The sequence below is a fragment of the Haliotis asinina genome, chromosome 11, assembly GCF_037392515.1.
Source record: "Haliotis asinina isolate JCU_RB_2024 chromosome 11, JCU_Hal_asi_v2, whole genome shotgun sequence".
In the NCBI taxonomy this organism is placed as follows: domain Eukaryota; kingdom Metazoa; phylum Mollusca; class Gastropoda; order Lepetellida; family Haliotidae; genus Haliotis; species Haliotis asinina.
In genome coordinates, this window is record NC_090290.1 from 12,248,166 (window position 1) to 12,266,424 (window position 18,259).

At 40.8% G+C, this 18,259-nt stretch overlaps 1 protein-coding gene across 1 annotated transcript; it reads right to left on the bottom strand.

The window, feature by feature from the left end:
• Positions 1-2,183: 2,183 nt before the first annotated feature.
• Positions 2,184-16,145, bottom strand: LOC137256233 (cerebrin prohormone-like). The gene is made up of 4 exons (XM_067793957.1): positions 16,094-16,145; positions 5,239-5,364; positions 3,878-4,015; positions 2,184-2,531 (listed from the first exon to the last, which is right to left on the bottom strand). The coding sequence occupies exons 2-3, from the start codon at positions 5,359-5,361 to the stop codon at positions 3,881-3,883; spliced, it is 258 nt and encodes an 85-aa protein (XP_067650058.1). The 5' UTR covers positions 5,362-5,364; positions 16,094-16,145; the 3' UTR covers positions 2,184-2,531; positions 3,878-3,880.
• Between the last annotated feature and the right edge of the window lie 2,114 nt (positions 16,146-18,259).

The window sequence follows — 18,259 nt, forward strand, 5'->3', positions numbered from 1 at the left end:
AATCATCAACGATTTCGATGCCGTGCGCGACCAGTAATACTAAGCTCGTCTCTCAGGTGCGAAATAGCAACTGGCCCGCTACCCGTGACTGGTAAAAATCCATTCGGGCCAGTAAATCTCCACAGACATTAGCCCGATTGGCTTGTGAATTTCCATGGGGTCATTTTCCAAACATATCACTCTTTCCGACTTATTAAATCATGCAAGATTATGGCCTGATAGAAAATGTTGATACTTGTATCTTAACGGTGAAACCCGTGTCAGGTCGACAATATCTTATTCCCATCTATCTTGTAATCTTTTGCTTACTTTCTACATCAAAATGTCGGGCTAGTGAAATATGTTTATGGCTAGTACCTTTTAGGCATAGCTAGTCCGACTGGCTAGCGAAGTGTGGAAACTATTTCGCACACTGGACGTTCACCACATCGCTGAAAGCACCAACTCCATAAATGGTGCTAACAAACTTAGAAACATAATGAAAGTGTCCTGGCATCTGAATCAGTGCCATCTGATGGATACATTCATACATTTGTTCTTTCTTACATCAAATATAATCATGTACATCGCTCGTACGGTATTTGTCAAATAGGACTAATTGTTATGGATAACAACTTCTTTATTGCGTGATTTCGACGTTTCGATGCAGATTCTTGTACCGTTGTCAAGCACTCCTGAGACTAAGTGTATAAAACCTTGGCGTCAACCTTCTCTGCAGACTCTTTCCGTGTTGTTACAACCTCTAGTGTGCAGTACACAACCCAGTTCACTTAAAGAACCCATGAATCCGTTGGCAGATGACTCCTGCTTGACAACGGTACAAGACGCTGTATCGAAACGTCGCAATCACGCAATAAAGAAGTTGTTATCCATAACAATTTGTCCTATTTGTATACCTCAACTTGTAAAATGCCACTGAAACAAGCTGGCAATGGGACTGATTCCTCGGTGATCAAGGACTCCTCAGTCACCAAGGACTGTTAAGGGATCAAGGACTGTTAAGGGACCAAGGACTGGTAAGGTGCTAAGGACTGTTAAGGGATCAAGGACTGTTAAGGCACGGAGGACTCCTCCAGGACCAGGGACTGCTAAGGGAACGTGGACTGCTCAGGAACCTAGGGCGACTAAAGAACTAATTACTCCTCAAAAGCCAAGGACCCCTAAGGCACCAAGGACTGCCAAGGGACCACGTACTGCCAAGGGACCACGTACTGCTAACTGACTAAGGACTCTTCGGGGACCAAGGACTGCTAAGGGACCAAGGACCGCTAAGAGACCAAGTATTTCCAAGGGACCAAGGAGTCAGTCACAAGAACGTCAATTAGTTTGTTGTTTAACGCTCAGCATTGTTCCAGCTACATAATGGATTTAAATCAGCGGGTGTGTTTATGGTTTATATGTATGCATTATTCATATCAATGTGAACCTAACGTAGTAACCACCACACGTTGCAAGGTTAAGTTTCCGCTTCAGATCTGGAGGACGTAAAACGTTTAGAGCAACAGGGACATAAATCATTGGATGCTGTTTAAACGAGTGCGGTTTTACTCTGCTTTCTGCAATATTCAGTCACATCCCAAAAGACCACTGTACCCAAGTATGATTATTTCTTTTATTGACCGATGTACTTGACTCATGCTTCACACGGATTGGTTTGTTGTAGTTTCGCATAAAAAAGTCAACCTGTGTTTTTGAAGGTTACGGAAAGGGACGAGGAAATGAAGGCGGTGCACTTCTGTGGTACTCATATCGGAATATTCGCCAAATCAGATTTAATGGATGCTTATCCGTGTAGATTGCTTTCGATGATGGACATTGGTCGTTAACGATGGAAGGAAATGACTCCTGGCCCTGAGTACAACTTACAGGACACTGACCCGTGAAGGCGCAGGTAAGAATAGGCCTTCAACACCCATGCTTGTCGTAAGAGGCGACTAGCGGGATCGGGTGGTCAGGCTCACTGACTGGGTGATTATATGGAAACGATTCTCACCCACACAAGAACACAAGTCACAAGAAAAATGCGCGTCTTCACTAAGCAGTAAATGGGTACCTGGAGGGATGAGGCGGAAAGGTGACGTATTGTTAACCTGCAGGTGCCCACGGCGATATATGTCAATCATTTTGCGCAGGTATGTAAACAGTAAATAGATCAGTAACACACAAGACTACGGTCGGGATGGAAGTCTTTTATCAGTTTATTCTCAAGACATTAGTGATACTTGTCCAGTGATGAAAAAATAAAAGGTCTGAAGTAATGTCAAGTAATGTCACGTGATGCCATGAAATGACACGTGACCTTATTTTCACATGGTCACGTGGTCAGTGCTGCTATTTACACAACGGAATTCCTCGGGGTCAGGTGTCAGCCGAGTGGTCGTCACCGATATCCAATCGCCATCTCAGGTGCACATGTCAGTCTCAACCGGAAGTGACGTCAAAGACAGGAAGCAGGCGCTCAAGAGGTCACAAGAGCCATTTGTCGTAAATAACAAAGTCCGTTTCTTTTTCTGGAGAGACGTTCAGTTCATCTGAAAGACATACATGTCATTAGTCTAAGGGGGGCATCTGGACATTTATATATCAGTACATGAAGAGCCTTTTGGACATGACAGAGAGTACTTGAAAAAAACATAGCTGCCAACATATGTCTGCCTCTCATATTAGTCAGGGTTCAACTACATCTAGAGAACCCTTTACACGTTAGAAAATTGATCTCAGACGTGTGTAAACGAACTGTCTTAGTAAGTTATTTGCTAACATACGGTGACTTCTTTGATCGATATTTTTAGAAGCTGAGCTAATGAAGAATGATGACAATGTTTATGGATATACAACTTCGTGTATTCTGTGAAAGGCGACGCTTCGACACAGATTCTAATGTCGTTGTCACGTGCTTGAAACATAAAAGATAAAAGATGTTGTACGTCCATAAATATCGTCATGGCTCTTATGATAGAGTGCATAATTCAAGTTTGAACACCAAAGCATAGTTTGGGAATGTTGATCAATAAACACACTGCAATTAATAACAAGGCGTTAAGTTCGCTAGTCAAGAAATGTATTAATTTTGGTTAAATTTTTATACACTTACACGTATCATGTTAAATCCACTGGCGAACTCAAGGCTGTCGAATTTATGTTGTTGCTTTATGTTAATATTAAAGAATGCAAATTGCTGTTTGTCCGTTATCGAGTTATGTATTTATGATACTGACGGTCTGCCTTTATACTAATCTACAAGTAGAAACAAGGTTGAACACTTTTACATAAAGCAGCACACCGGTTTTTACAGTTATACATAACCGACAGTAGCATATTCCCTGCCATCCACAGAAACATGAAACAGACTCTCTAATTTGAAATGACAGATACATCAAAGTGATTTAAAAACAATTTGATGTTTTCAAAATACCATGAATCATATTCAGCTCTTTAGAAACTCACATCAACAGAACCACGAAACAGACAGACATGTTGACTTTTAAGAAGACGTGCAATAGCGTTGCCGGTTAAATTAGATTCATGTTCTCTTTCAAAATCCCAAATTAAGGTTATTGATAACTATTAACACTGTCATTGATGTAAACTATTTTATGCTACCACGACCATCACTATCAATACCACTACCACTACAGCCACTACAAACACCACTATCACCAGTACCATTGCTACTAACACTGAGACTACTAGTACCACTACTACCATTACTTACACCAGTGCTGCTGTTACTACAACTACAACAACTACTACACTTACTACTAAAACAACTACTACTACTGCTGCTGCTGCTGCTGCCCCCGCTGTTGCTGCTACTTCTCTAACTGCCAGGTATCACAATCCAGTCAGTGACTCTACAGTGACTGCTCCAACTTACCAGCTAGCGTCCGTTGTCCGAGAGGTCGGGCAGGTTGAAGAGGGAGTCCAGAGTTCCGCCATTGCGTTTGTTTGCCATCTCAAGTCGGGATCCGTACATTGTCAGCTTGATGATCCTGGCAGCCAGGTGAATTACCTCCTGGGTCAGCCAGCATCGCAAATTAGTGGGTGAGTTGGTGAGTAGGTGAGTTGGTGAGTAGGTGAGTAGGTGAGTAGGTGGGTTGGTGGGTTGGTGGGTAGGTGAGTTGGTGAGTAGGTGAGTTGGTGAGTAGGTGAGTTGGTGAGTAGGTGAGTTGGTGAGTTGGTGAGTAGGTGGGTTGGTGAGTAGTTGGGTTGGTGAGTTGGTGAGTAGGTGAGTTGTGAGTAGCTGGGTTGGTGAGTTGGTGAGTAGGTGGGTTGGTGAGCTGGTGAGTAGGTGAGTTGGTGAGTGGGTGAGTGGGTGAGTAGGTGGGTTGGTGAGTTGTGAGTAGGTGAGTTCGTGAGTTGGTGAGTAGGTGAGTTGGTGAGTAGGTGAGTTGGTGAGTAGTTGAGTTGGTGAGTAGGTGGGTTGGAGGTAAGTAGGCAGGTAGTGGGCACATGTAGGTGGGGAGGTGTGGTTTGGTGGACTGTCAGTTTTAGCTGAAAAGATGTGTGAGAGTGGGTGCGTGTTTGAGTGAGTGAGTGTGTGGGTGAGTGAATGGGCCAGTGGATGAGTGAGTGAGAGTAAGTGAGTGTATGAGAGGGTGCATGAGGGAGTGAATAGATGTATGAGTGGGTAGTTCAGCGAGTGAGTGGTTTGGTGAGTGGATCAGCTGCTGAGTGAGCGTTAGTGAGTATGTACGTATATGACAAAATGTGTTTACAGAGAACTTTACAGTACTTAAGGTAGGTAGAATAGTTCATGGTAACCAAGAACATACGACAGATCAAACTTCCTAGTATATCGAAACCGTTCATAATTCGAACGTCAACCGCAGTAAGGTTAAATCCAAAAGTACTAATAAGCCTGAGGAACGAACGCCTGATCTGTTGAGTGAGTGAGTGAGTGAGTGCGTTTCGGTTTACACCGTACTCAGCAATATCCCAGCTATATGGCGGCAGTCTATAAATAATCGAATCTGGACCAGACAATCCAGTGATCAACAACATGAGCATCTATCTGCACAATTGGGAACTAATCACATGTGTCAACCAATTCGGCGAGCCTGACCACCCGATCTCTTTAGTCGCCTCTTACGACAAACATAGTCGCCTCTTATGGCAAGCATGGGTTGCTGAAGGCCTATTCTACCTCGGATCTTCACGAATCCCTGATCTTCTGAACTACAAGATACGATCATTATGTTTCCGTGAACATATATGGTTAAGGCAAAGGCATGTTACCTGTCGAGCCTTCTCTTCTAATTGTGACTGGTAGGGACGAATCATGGCTGCCGATGAGTCACGTGACACACACGCGAGGAGGAGGAATGCCAAGATCAGAATGTACTTACTGCACGATACCATTTCCTGGAAAATATGAACACCAAATGGAACATGGAGACCAGCTAACATAAGAAGATCTTTATCTGAGTGAGTGAGCGAGTTTAGCTTTACGTCGTACTCAGCAATATTCCAGCTATATGGCTGCGGTCGGTAAATAGTCAAGCCTGGACCAGTCAATCCAGTGATCACCAGCATGAGTATCGGTCTACGCATTTGCGAACCGATGACAAGAGTCAACCAAGTCAACGAGTCTGACCACACGATCCCGTTAATCGCCTCTTACGACAAGCATAGTCGCTGATCTTCATCTGGAGCTGCTACATGAAGTGAGTGAGGGAATGTGTGAGTTATTATTTTGTATCGCTTTGAGCAATATTCCAGCAATATCATGACGGGGGACTCCAGAAAGGAACGTTTAACTTCACACATTGTATCCATATGGGGAATCGACTAAGGTCTAGCGTAACGAGTTAACCCTTGAACCACTAGGGTATCCCATGATTGTATGCTTGGAGCCGAATGGCGTGGATTATTGCTGGTATTGTTGATGGTGTAGGTATTGTAGTAATATTTGAGCCAATTCACGGCACTGGACACTAGTAATGAGAGTCACAGACTGCACCCAAGTCAGGACTCGAACCCGGGTTTAATTAATGACAAATGAACACCTTACCCACCTGCGTACCTCACTGATGCTAACTAAGGACTAGTCAACTTATTGAGTTGAAAGTTTGTGCACGGATGACCCAGATGAAACAGTTTGGACAGTTGAGAAAAAATATGGGCAGAGTTCTAATCCAATTTTGTTCTCAAAACATATATCAAGGAGGGGTTCCTTGACCACAGCCATTTCTTTAACTTAGTTCCTTGTACTGTCGTGCACGCCATCTATCAGTAGAGCCGCGAGCGCATAAGAGAAAGGACCGAGTGGTTACGGAAACACACGAGCGTTGACAAATATGTAAATTGTTTAGTTTAAATATGAGCCACAGACAATGCCGATGAATCAAGTAGTGAAAAAAATAGCCCAAATCCTTCTTGAAGTTGTTCTGGAATTGCTAACCTTTCGACCAGAACGTATTGTGAAGTGATCGGGAAAAGATGGCAATAAATATTGATTAGATTCGTAAAGTTGTCATCGGCATTCCGTGAGATTTGACGTGATTTCACCCATGGCCTCTCCCGCCCACGCTCTAGCCTGCCATTGGTTGCTTGTTGAATGCTATTAGGCTGGGGAAATTGTCATTGAGAAGAAAACACGGAACCAAACATGGACACATTGATCCAGCCGTGTGCCGCTGATCCCCCCTTTGACAGTCCCATTGTTTTTTCACATTATTGTAAATTCCCAAATGCTATGATTTGAAACAAATATGCGGATTATTTACAACAATGCTAACATGTCGACAACCACAGCTGAGACAAGAACTGGTAACTGTTTAAAAGCGTTCCAAATTTCAACATCTAAATTAAAAATATATGCATTTCATGTCAGTATTTGATTTATTGCTTTCGTTTAATGGGTTCCTTATTTCCCCCTTTTCAAGCAATTTTGATAAAAGTTGCTAATACCAATTCACCTTTATCACTTAAATTCAAACTTTTTGAATGTTTGTAGGGAGCTGAATTGATTATTGCTTTAAGCATTCAGTTTAATTTGGTAAGGTTTAGTGAGTGAGTGAGTTTAGCAATATTATTGCTATATGACGGCGGTCTGTAAATAATCGAATCTGGACCAGACCAGATGACATGTGTCAACCAAGTCAGCGATCCTGAGCATCGACCTGCACAATTGGGAACCGATCACATGTGTCAACCAAGCCAGTGAGCCTGACCACCCGATCACTTTAGTCGTCTCTTACGACAAGCATAGTCGCCTTTTATGGCAAGCATGGGTTGCTGAAGGCCTAATTTACCTCGGGACCTTCACGGGTCGGTCAGGTCTAGTAGAAATATGCGTAACGTAATATGGCCCAATGTTCTCATGTTCAGAATATTATGAGTAGTGCTATCCATGAGATAAACTTGATACCAACATTCGACAATGTGATGTCCATTGTATAATGGGACGGTGGGGTAGCCTAGTGGTTACAGCGTTCGCTCGTCACGAGGGTTCGATATCCCATATGGGTACAATGTGTGAAGTCCATATGTGGTGCTCCCGCCGTTATATCTCTTTGATATTACTAAAAGTGACGTAAAACCGAACTCACTCACTCATCGTGTAATGAATAATGTTATTCATATTAATATTAAGATTAAATGTTAAGATGTTAAGATCCGACAGATATGCAAATGAGTGAATCCTGCAAGAACTATTTTTAATCAACACTGACTCTTGATTCGATACCAGCTGGTTCAATAACATTTATAAATACTCCAAGAAGTTAATACAGGCTCCATCCTGTGTGAGACCCCAGGTATACAAATATGGTTGCATGTCTTTTTGATTAACTGACAGTAATTATCAGGAGGTTAATTGTATCACACATATATACTGGCTCTGCAGCCACTGTGAGTGATGAGAACACTCTTCATCTTCGATTGCTGTAAAGATGACGGTTATAATAAGTTGGGGTTTACTCTGAGGCATCGGAAGTATAATATCTGAGGATTATGTTACTAACGATGATTTTGAATTAGTGGATATCAGTTGCCCTCATCAGTCAGTTTAATCTGTTAGGACAGCCACGACCATATGTTGTCATGCTTTGTTCTACTGTCGTTAGAGCGAACGGATAGATAGATAATTATTTATTAAAGTCTCACCTCATTTGGTACTAATTAGTAGGTATATATATAGCATACTATAAGCCACTCCATTTGGAGTTATGAGAGACTATGCTTTGTTCTACTGTCGTTAGAGCGAACGGATAGATAGATAATTATTTATTAAAGTCTCACCTCATTTGGTACTAATTAGTAGGTATATATATAGCATACTATAAGCCACTCCATTTGGAGTTATGAGAGACTATAAAAGTCTATAAAAAATATACTTATATACACAATATACAAAAATAGAGAGACAGTTAATGGTATAAAATATTGCTCTGGATATTTAAAATAGTCTTGCGGAATTTGGGACTTAAAAGAGCTCATTCATTATAAGATAATACCCCTCTGTAACCCTCCGTTTGACAGTGACCTTTAAATATCTGAGGGTGACCCAGATAATCCAGTGATTGAAATGATGAGCAACACCTAAATCTGTCGGGGTACGATGAAACTGATCAACCGCACCACATAGTTTTACGCCGCTTTTAGCAACACTCCAGCAATGTCACAGCGTGGGGCACAGGGAATGGGCTTCACTCATTGTACTCATGTGGAGAATCGATCCTGGGTCTTTGGCGTGACGAGCGAACGCTTTAACCACTGGGCTACCCCGTCGCACCAACACAGCCTGACCATCCGACCCATGCAATTGACTTTGATGAATGCTGACTGATGCTGAGGATCTACTGAACCCGGAAGTCCCATGCAGTCATCTGGGGACACACCTAGACTAGTGCAGAGTCGCCTCCCTTAGATTTGCAAGACCATACGAGGATGGGTTCGTGCCCCAGGTCGGCATTTTAGTCTTTTCCTGGTAGTCATCACTTTGCCCGTGCTTGTTCAAAGTCGACATATACAGATAGCTCACTTAGTCACACTAGATTGAAAATTTAGAGAATAACCAACAAGGTACAAGTGATTATGGGAAATATGCCAGAGCTGAAAGAATGTTCACAGTGCCGAGGCTTTTTGCGTTATTATTTTAGCAAGTCAGGGCGCATGAACGTGTGCCTAGGGACAGGTGCAGTATTGAAACACACAACGGCAAAACATCTGTCAATTTTGGTTCAAAGTCAACGGTTAAATGCTGGGAAATGTGAAAGACAACCACCCCACGAATGCTTCTACAAAACGTTTTCTGTCAAGAAACTCAACAAGTTAGAAGATGAAACGAGATTTCGTTCTGTGGAAGGCGGGAAGGATAACTCCAGTCGGAATCCGAGAGAATAGGATCAGGAGGCCGACCGACAGAGGAGTCATTCGAGATGTTGAAATGGAATACACCACCATAAACTGGACCTAAGAATGTTGTATCAACAGAATGATTTACGGCATGCCACCTAGAGTGTGACAACACGATGGCAGTCTAGGACAGAAGATCAGTAGGTGGAGTTGTGGACTTCAAAGTGTTTGACAAGAATTTAGTGATGGACTGATGTTGTTTCTCATTCACTGACCAAAAACTGTTTATATGACTGAACATTTTTGTGCCCGGGAATGATTTGATGTGGTACACCATTGTCAGAGAAGGCCTGGATGAGGCGTTTACGGGATCGGGGTAAGCCTAATGGCGGCCATGCTTGTTCACAAACAAAATGCAAACGATAGTTTTCGGGGGTTTTTTTTCTTGTAAGGTTATTCATTTTACAAAGATCTCTATTTATAACGCAATTTTATTGTTTTATTGCAAAATAATGTCTTTTAAATAGAGTATTCATATTCTTTCACCTTTATATTTTCTTTTCTAAAAGAAAGAGTACAACACGTAATTATCAATGAAACGGATAAAGGGTTGTCAGTGAAATTGATTCATGAAAAGTAGTTCCGTCAACCAATCATATTTCTTCTCTGCTTAACTGACAAACACCGAGAATCATCAAATTGATGAAGAAGATGATGATGAAGATGATGATGAAGATGCAGATGATGGTGATGATAATGGTGATGATGATCAAGATGATGATCAAGATGATGGTGATGATGATGGTGATCATGGTGAACATGATGATGCTGATCATGATAACCTTGGATATCATATCGAGGTGTCTGAATGAAACTGATGGTGAGTGCCTGAGTGAGTGTGGTTTTACGCCGCTTGCAGGAATATTCCAGCAATATCACGACTACTACAACCTCGAAAATGATGATGATGATGATGATGATGATGATGATGAAGATGACGATGAAGAAGACGATATCATACTGATGATGATGGCGACTACAACGTCGCATATGTATTGGTGTACACAGACAGGTAATGTCTGCACGTCCAATAACGCCCCAACACAATATCAATACAGACAAAAGAAGAAGACTCAATGCTAGTTTGTAACGGAAATAATCTTACGGGCAGTACTAGTTCAGCTGCTGTCACTTCTGTCCTCCTCACCTCGTAGGAATCTGTATTAATTACTGTTTCATTATGACAGAAAGGCAAAGGTCTGTCTCATAGAATAGCTGATCCACAGTCTGGCAAACATATGTTGGAGTGTATTAGAGGAGAGATAACATGCGGAGTTGTAATCTTTTCTATTTGTGCGACATATGATGATCCTCATGTTGACATTATACGCTCTAATCATGCTATTGAAGGAATACTCGCCTATCGCCAGGGCTACTGACAATGGGTCGGGATTAATGTCGGCTTCATTGATACGAGTTAGTGAGGGAGATTTTACTCCATACTTTATGACTGCACGTAATCAGATGATGTATGCGGTTGTAAGCAGTTTCATCATTTTTTCGACAACAGTTGGATGAGAGGACCAAAGCAAAGGATCAAAATAAGATCGAATGATGGAACTGAACCCACAGCAGGATTTGAATCTTTAAGGTAATGAGTGTGTGAGCGAGTGAGTTTAGTTTTAGCAATATTCCAGCAATTTCACAGCGGGGGAAACCAGAAATGGGTTTCACACACGTTACCCATGTAAGGAATCGAACCCGGACCTTCGGCGTGACGAGCGAATGTTTTAACCACTTGGCTACCCTACCGCTTTAACACAACCTGACCATCCGACCCATGCAGTTGGTTTTTACGAATGCTGACAGATGCAGAGGATCTGTTGAACCCGGAACTCGCACGATGACACACGTCATTAGGCAGCCATCTAGGGACACAGCTAGACCAGTGCAGAGTCGTCCCCCTTAGACTCACATATTTTACACATAACGGGTATCGAACACGGGTCTTCGGCGTGATGAGCGAACGCTTTGACCGCTCGGTTACCCGACTGTCCGACGTTGTTGCTGAACTCCATGGGGATCACTGATATACCCAGACAAAATCTGGTGGTCTTGTCACACCGCAACCCCTTTACTATCGGCCGTCGTCAACATATGCAGCTGCTTCAATGAATTAACATAACCGTCAAAGCCATGACTGATCATCAGCGACTCAAGGATGTGGTAAGAGAGGACTAACGGGATTAGCTATCCCAGTTGCAAATAAATAAAAAAATATCATCCTATCAGGCCGGTCAGATACCTTGAAGACAATAAATGTCATTGGTATTAATTTTGTACGTCTTTGGATATTCATTTCAAACTTCGAGACATTTCAGTCATGAATAAGACTCTCTGTACTGTGCAAGGATGATGCTGTTTTCGATGACCTTTATACGGAAGGCGTAACTTAGATCAAACAGATACACCGAACTTCAAATTCACCTTCTAAGAACCAATCCTCTGCCGTGACATTATATTCGTGTATGAAATATTAATTTTCTTATTCGACTGATGAAATAGACTGTACTAAAACCGATTTTGTATTTCATAAAAGACAAAAAAGATATTGATGATTTATAGTTTTGTAGCAGATTGGATTCAATCACGTCTTGTTTTAAATCCTATAACCCCCAAATTATCCAATTCTTAATTCCCCTTTGCAAACCCTTCATTTAGCAGGAATATTGGTCAGTGAGGCTTTAAACGACAAACAAACAAGCCTTCTGTTAAAGAAACCTTTTTCTCTTTGTGGGCGGTGGGGTAGCCCAGTGGTTGAGCGTTCGCTCGTCACGCCGAAGACCAAGGTTCGATTCCCCACATGAGTATTATGTATGAAACCCATTTCTGGTGTCCCCCGCCGATGTCGAAGGACTGTTACTAAACGTGGCGTAAAACAAAACTCATTCTTTCTCCTTGTAATCAATTCAGAGGTCACCTGTCCGCTTGAAAGGGGTTATAAGTCGGGGTTTAAATCGCTTATTATCATGTCGGTGTCCATGCCTTGCTTGCCTACCTCATTAAACTGCCACTCCGTATTTAAATATATTCCAGGTTTATGGAATGAATAATCTATAAATAATGGAGTCTGGACCAGACAAGCCAGTGATCAACAGCATGAAAATATTTGCCACTCCGTATTTAAATATATTCCAGGTTTATGGAATGAATAATCTATAAATAATGGAGTCTGGACCAGACAAGCCAGTGATCAACAGCATGAAAATATTTGTTGTAGTGATATACGCGCGACAGAAATTTTAGTTTTATCAACTAGCCACAGTCTATTGGGAAAAAGAAACACATCTGTGGACATTCTACCTTTGGATCATTGGAATTCAGTGATGGCACCTGGTGTTCAGGAAAAGAGTAAATGTCTACATGTTGCACCCACAATTTGCATCAGTAAATATGTTTTGCCAGTACAGATATTTTGAAGAAAAAACGAGACCATTCTGCAGACATTCGCCAACTATGACAATCAATAGTGTCGGTATGCGTGGATTCTTTAAGAAATATGCTCCATGCAGGTAGCAAAGGTACGGTAAGTCCCCATGGACCCTAGTATGGTGATCTACCTTCAGGTTGTGGTGGTCTATATTGTATCGTCGTCTAGAGTTCAACTCTTTTAGATTTAATTACTAAGAATTTAAATATCTATTTGTGATAATCTAATTGTTTTATTGTCCTTTGCTCACAGATGTTTCCAGATTCACTATTATGCATACTATTAATGGTTCTCGTCACACGATATGGCTGAAATATTGCCGATGTGACGTTAAATATTAACTCACGCACTCTATACGAAGTAGTTGCATACAACAAAATTTCAGATGAATTTACTTTTTATCTGTTTCGAGATTGTGTATCTGTAAGCTGAGTTAAGGTGTATTGGCGATGTAGTCAGGTGTCCAAAATGTTTTAAAAACGACTTGCCACAGGGCAAGTGACTTAAAGAAGTCACTTTTTATCTGTTTCGAGATTGTGTATCTGTAAGCTGAGTTAAGGTGTATTGGCGATGTAGTCAGGTGTCCAAAATGTTTTAAAAACGACTTGCCACAGGGCAAGTGACTTAAAGAAAGTAACTTGTCCTGACTAATTTTCCACTTGCCGTGATTTTTATGACATAATCATGATGATGACACTATAAAAAAATAAGTCATCATGGCATTTGGTGTTAATGTTTGCTGGACTATTTATCGAAAAGTAAGATTATTTGATTGCCTGAAATGAAATGACTTGTCCCGGGCGTCGGGCGATGGGATTTTTGAACCCCTGATAATGTCTTCCACATTTCTTTATTAAGAGATGTGTCTAAGGGCAAGGCGACTCCATATGTCTCAGGGTAGAATCATTGATAGAACTTTGAATTATTTTGGTGTGGTGAATAGCGATCTGTGTAAAGTCTTGGTGATACATCTCCGGTCTTTAAACAAGTTAGTAGAACTGCTGAGTAGGGACAGTTACACTATTGCTAAATCATGCAGACACGTGATATCGTCCACTTTCCATCTACACACAGATGGGTAGAAGTGATTATCACGCCATTCTGGAGCATCAAACGAAATTCAAGGTTTCAAATGATGTCCTAAAGTAATTTCCATGTTAACACAATAGCAAAGCGTGACAAATTTTTTAATGATCATGTTATGATTGTGACTTGAGTTGGTGTTAATGAAGTACTTTTTTAGTTTAGTTTAGTTTTACGCCGCTTTTAACAAAGGAAACTAACAAATACGTGTGGTGGGTCTCAGCACCAAACAATATCCTATCTCATCAGCCAATATGTCACACAATAATTGTTTGTTGGTCTCAAAGAGGACAATAGTCCGAATGTCAGAAGGATATCTGTTACAATTATGTCCTCAACAGGAGCTCAAAAGCATGTTTGTTGATGGTATGATCATTTTTTGTGGTAAAGGCCATAGGATGGATGAAATGTTTTACTTCAGACCGTAGATTGGGGGTAGCGATTTCGGGCAATGTTTGATGTCATTCGTTCAAATCTCCAAAGTTTGCACAGGAAGCAAACGGTATACAACTGAAAGAATAGTGTTTTGTTTTATTCTTTAAAGCCGCATCCAATACTTTCAAAGCCATGTGACGGGAGTCCGTGAATTATCCGGCATCAAGCGATTTGCATCTTGAATTGTTAAAGTTGCAAAGCCGTCGGCGATTTACTAACAACGTTCATTCATGAGTGACAGAGAATCCGCATTCAGATATGTACACTTATCTCAAATATTCCTCGTCATTTCTAAGAATCAGTATTCCTCCAAACAGATGAAGGAAGTCTATTGTTCCCAATGTGGGCCTAGAATTTCGATTCTCGCAAGGATAGTCATAAGTCAATGTTAATATATAGCACGTACGACTATATATCCCAGAGCTGGGAGACCTTCGAAAATCTAAGCCCAGATATGAAACCATTCTTTGACGTCATGAACATTAAATGACGTCATACCGTCTTGTCAAAGCAGTGACCAATCAGCAATGGCATGTCCCTATCACGTGTGTAAGTACAACAAAGTTACGAGACTCGCTACTTCAATTTTAATGAATATCAACGTCAGTACTGACACATCCTGTACTGTACAACAGCGATCAAATGTCTTGATTTCAGCCTACGTAAAAAGTATTCGGGACCAAGACGGTTTCCAAGATACAACCCATTTTCTGGTTACAGAGATAAGAAAATGAGTGACTAAGTGAGTGAGTGAGTGGGTGAGTTTGTTCTACTCCGCTTTTAGGCATATTCGATCAATACCCCTGTCATGGACACCAGGAGCGGGTTTCCGATTTATGACGGGCTAAACCCGGGTTTTCTTGACAACCACTTTCACCACTGGTTTACCTAATCACTCTGAATACACCTACGAGCTACAAAGGGTTTACATAATAAACCCTAACTTTGAGAAAAACATGCAGTTTAACCATGTTCTCAGCAACTCCTGATAAACTACAGTCATATAAACGGGAAATATTCAACGTTGTATCGCCTTTCTTTTTACTGAATACGTTTCAAGACTGAAAACAATATGTTTCTAAAAAGTAAACGCTGAATTCTGTGATATTCAATTTGAACATGATTACTAATATCGATTTCCTACTTCATTGTCACTGTAGATCCATTTCATTTCTCCAAAAAGTATCCAAACTACATCACAAAACATAACATGCAACGATAATAAGATATGTGTGTATATTATCGGCAGTTTGAAATACCACCTCATCACAAAGACGAATTCAGCTTTTTCTTTAGTAATATCCTACCGTTTGGCTTTCGAAGTATTCATGTGAAGGGTTTTTTTTCACATTGACACATACCGACGCAAACCCGAGACCAGGAATAATATAAAACCGAAATCGGCTAACATTCTTTGAATGGCATTAATGTTGATTTGGTGTATTGCTGTCACAATCTGCTGTGTGAAATATGTAGTAATCGGTGCCATGTCTACGTAAAGACTTTTTGCAAAAAGTCTATTCTTTATGTCATTTTGTTGAAACAAAATCACCAAACCTCCCCTCTACATCCCCACCCCTCCCCAAGAAAAACAGAAAGAAAAAGAAGAGGCTAGGTAAGGTCATTTAAACATCTCATATCTGAAGGTAAGTAATATCATTCGAAATAAATCCATATATTTTGATGTTTGTGTTTACCAAGGAAATAAGTCCTTCTTCTATTGCTTGAGTTAATATACCTATAAACGGCAAAATCGTAATTGATTAGTAATAAAAGATTACTCACCAGTAATGTCACTTCTTTCTTTCCCGTCCAGCAGAAAGTTCCAGCTCTTGATCGTGCGATCACGGAGTCCCCGTGGAACCTGAGGCTTCCTCCAGCTTATATAGTCTCAAAGCCAGTCACCGCCAGGGGGCGTTAAGTGATGACGTAGAACCACGTGACGCCCAGTGCAACAGATTTCAATAGATGCGTGTAAGGCAGCAATGATTACTTACAAGATATCATTAAAATATTTTAGCCGCATGGATGAAGAAACTGGTGTGTGTACTTCTGTAACTCAGTAATATAGAAGTATTTGACTTTGGAGGCTTGATCGTTTTTCAAAGCGTTCTTGTGTACCAGTTAGGTTCAACATTTTCGATCGTGCTAAAAATAAGAAACACTCTCGTAACTTATATAACACTATGTTTATATTTAGAACAGACAATTACAGGAGAGTTGCCAAGCATCGTAGTAATTTGGAAACAAGCGTAATGCTGTAAATTACTCATAGAAAAACATAAATGTTATTCTGGAACCGTATTATCCGGACTGTCCATAGTTCTGGACACCATGGATACCGGAGGATTGCTTTTGAGAATTTATAGCTGAATGCATACTGGTTGGAATAACGCTTTTTTTTCTATATATTGACATTTCACGAGATTTGACACTGAGGCTGTAGACGGTGAACCAGAAACGTCTACGTCGTCAATCGGAATATCTCACTGCTAAAACCAAACAATCTTGTCAAAACCTAAATACCTCCATGTTAGTAATTAAAATAGACGAATAAAGGAGTGTTGCTAGGCAACAAGCTTTTGTTAATTACTCACAGAAAAAAGTCCAGTTATTCTGGAAACTCACTATACGGACTGCCTTTAGTTGTGGACACCACGCACTCCGGACGAGTACTTTACAGCCAGCATTTCTGGCATGTCGTAAACATTTCTCGAGGTTTGACATTGAGGTTTAGATGTCACTATAGCAAAGTCAATGTCGCACCACGCACTCCGGACGAGTACTTTACAGCCAGCATTTCTGGCATGTCGTAAACATTTCTACAGATTTGACATTGAGGTTTAGATGTCACTATAGCAAAGTCAATGTCGCCAATCTGTTTATAGCAGAGTTGGGTTCTAGCTTGATTCAACGTCTTTAAAACTGCTAAAACCAAACAACGAAAGATCTCACTAATATAGTAGAAGCATTTGACTCTACAGGCTTGACCTGGCTTGGTGCAGTGGTCGGGTACAACATCTTAGATCCTGCTAAAAATAAGTAACCTGCTCGTTACTTATATAACTCCATGTTCGTATTTAGAATACGATGTATACGAATATAGAAGTGTTGCCATGCAACGCCATGCAGCCCAGGAACCTAAACAACATTGTCGTAACTGAAATAGTTCCATGTTTGTATTTAGAAAATGCGAATATGGGAAAGTTGCCAGGCAACGCAGTAGTTTGTAAATAACTGTACTGTATGTGGAAATTTCATATGTTTTGACATTGAGGTTGTACAGGTTGTACTGGCAAAGTCAACATCGACAGTCGGGACATCGCAGAGTGATTATAAAACGCAGGAAACAAACATATGATTAATCGACTGATCGATTGATTGATTGACTGATTCATGCACGTCGTTATCGTTATAAGGGCGAAATAATCTTAAATACGACGTTTAATCCTACTTCACGTCACCTCACCTTGTTATTTTCTTATTTATTTATTTATTTATTTATTTATTTATTTATTTATTTATTTATTTATTTATTTATTTATTTATTTATTTATTTATTTATTTATTCCTGTAATTTCTTATGCTATTTAATATTAAAAATCCTTGGCAGATATCAGAAGGCTTGTTTAAACGTACATTGAGTAGCTGTGACTGAAAAATAGCTGACCTTATATAAGTGAACCGCCCTACATCAAACCTCAACTGATGCTAAACCAATACAGACCTTAAAAGTTTCTCCGGACTTCCGTAAAGGATGTTGTGCTTCACTATTTACACATTTTGACCTCGCTGTCATATTCCGGAAGTTTAACTTCCCCAATAACGACGTTCGGATTAAGAAAGTATCAGAATGTGTCAGTTAGCGTCCGATCTGTCCATTACGCTTCGCAGCCGGCTTAATGTCCCTTATGGAAACACCGTCATATTAGTGCGGACATTGAGGTGTCT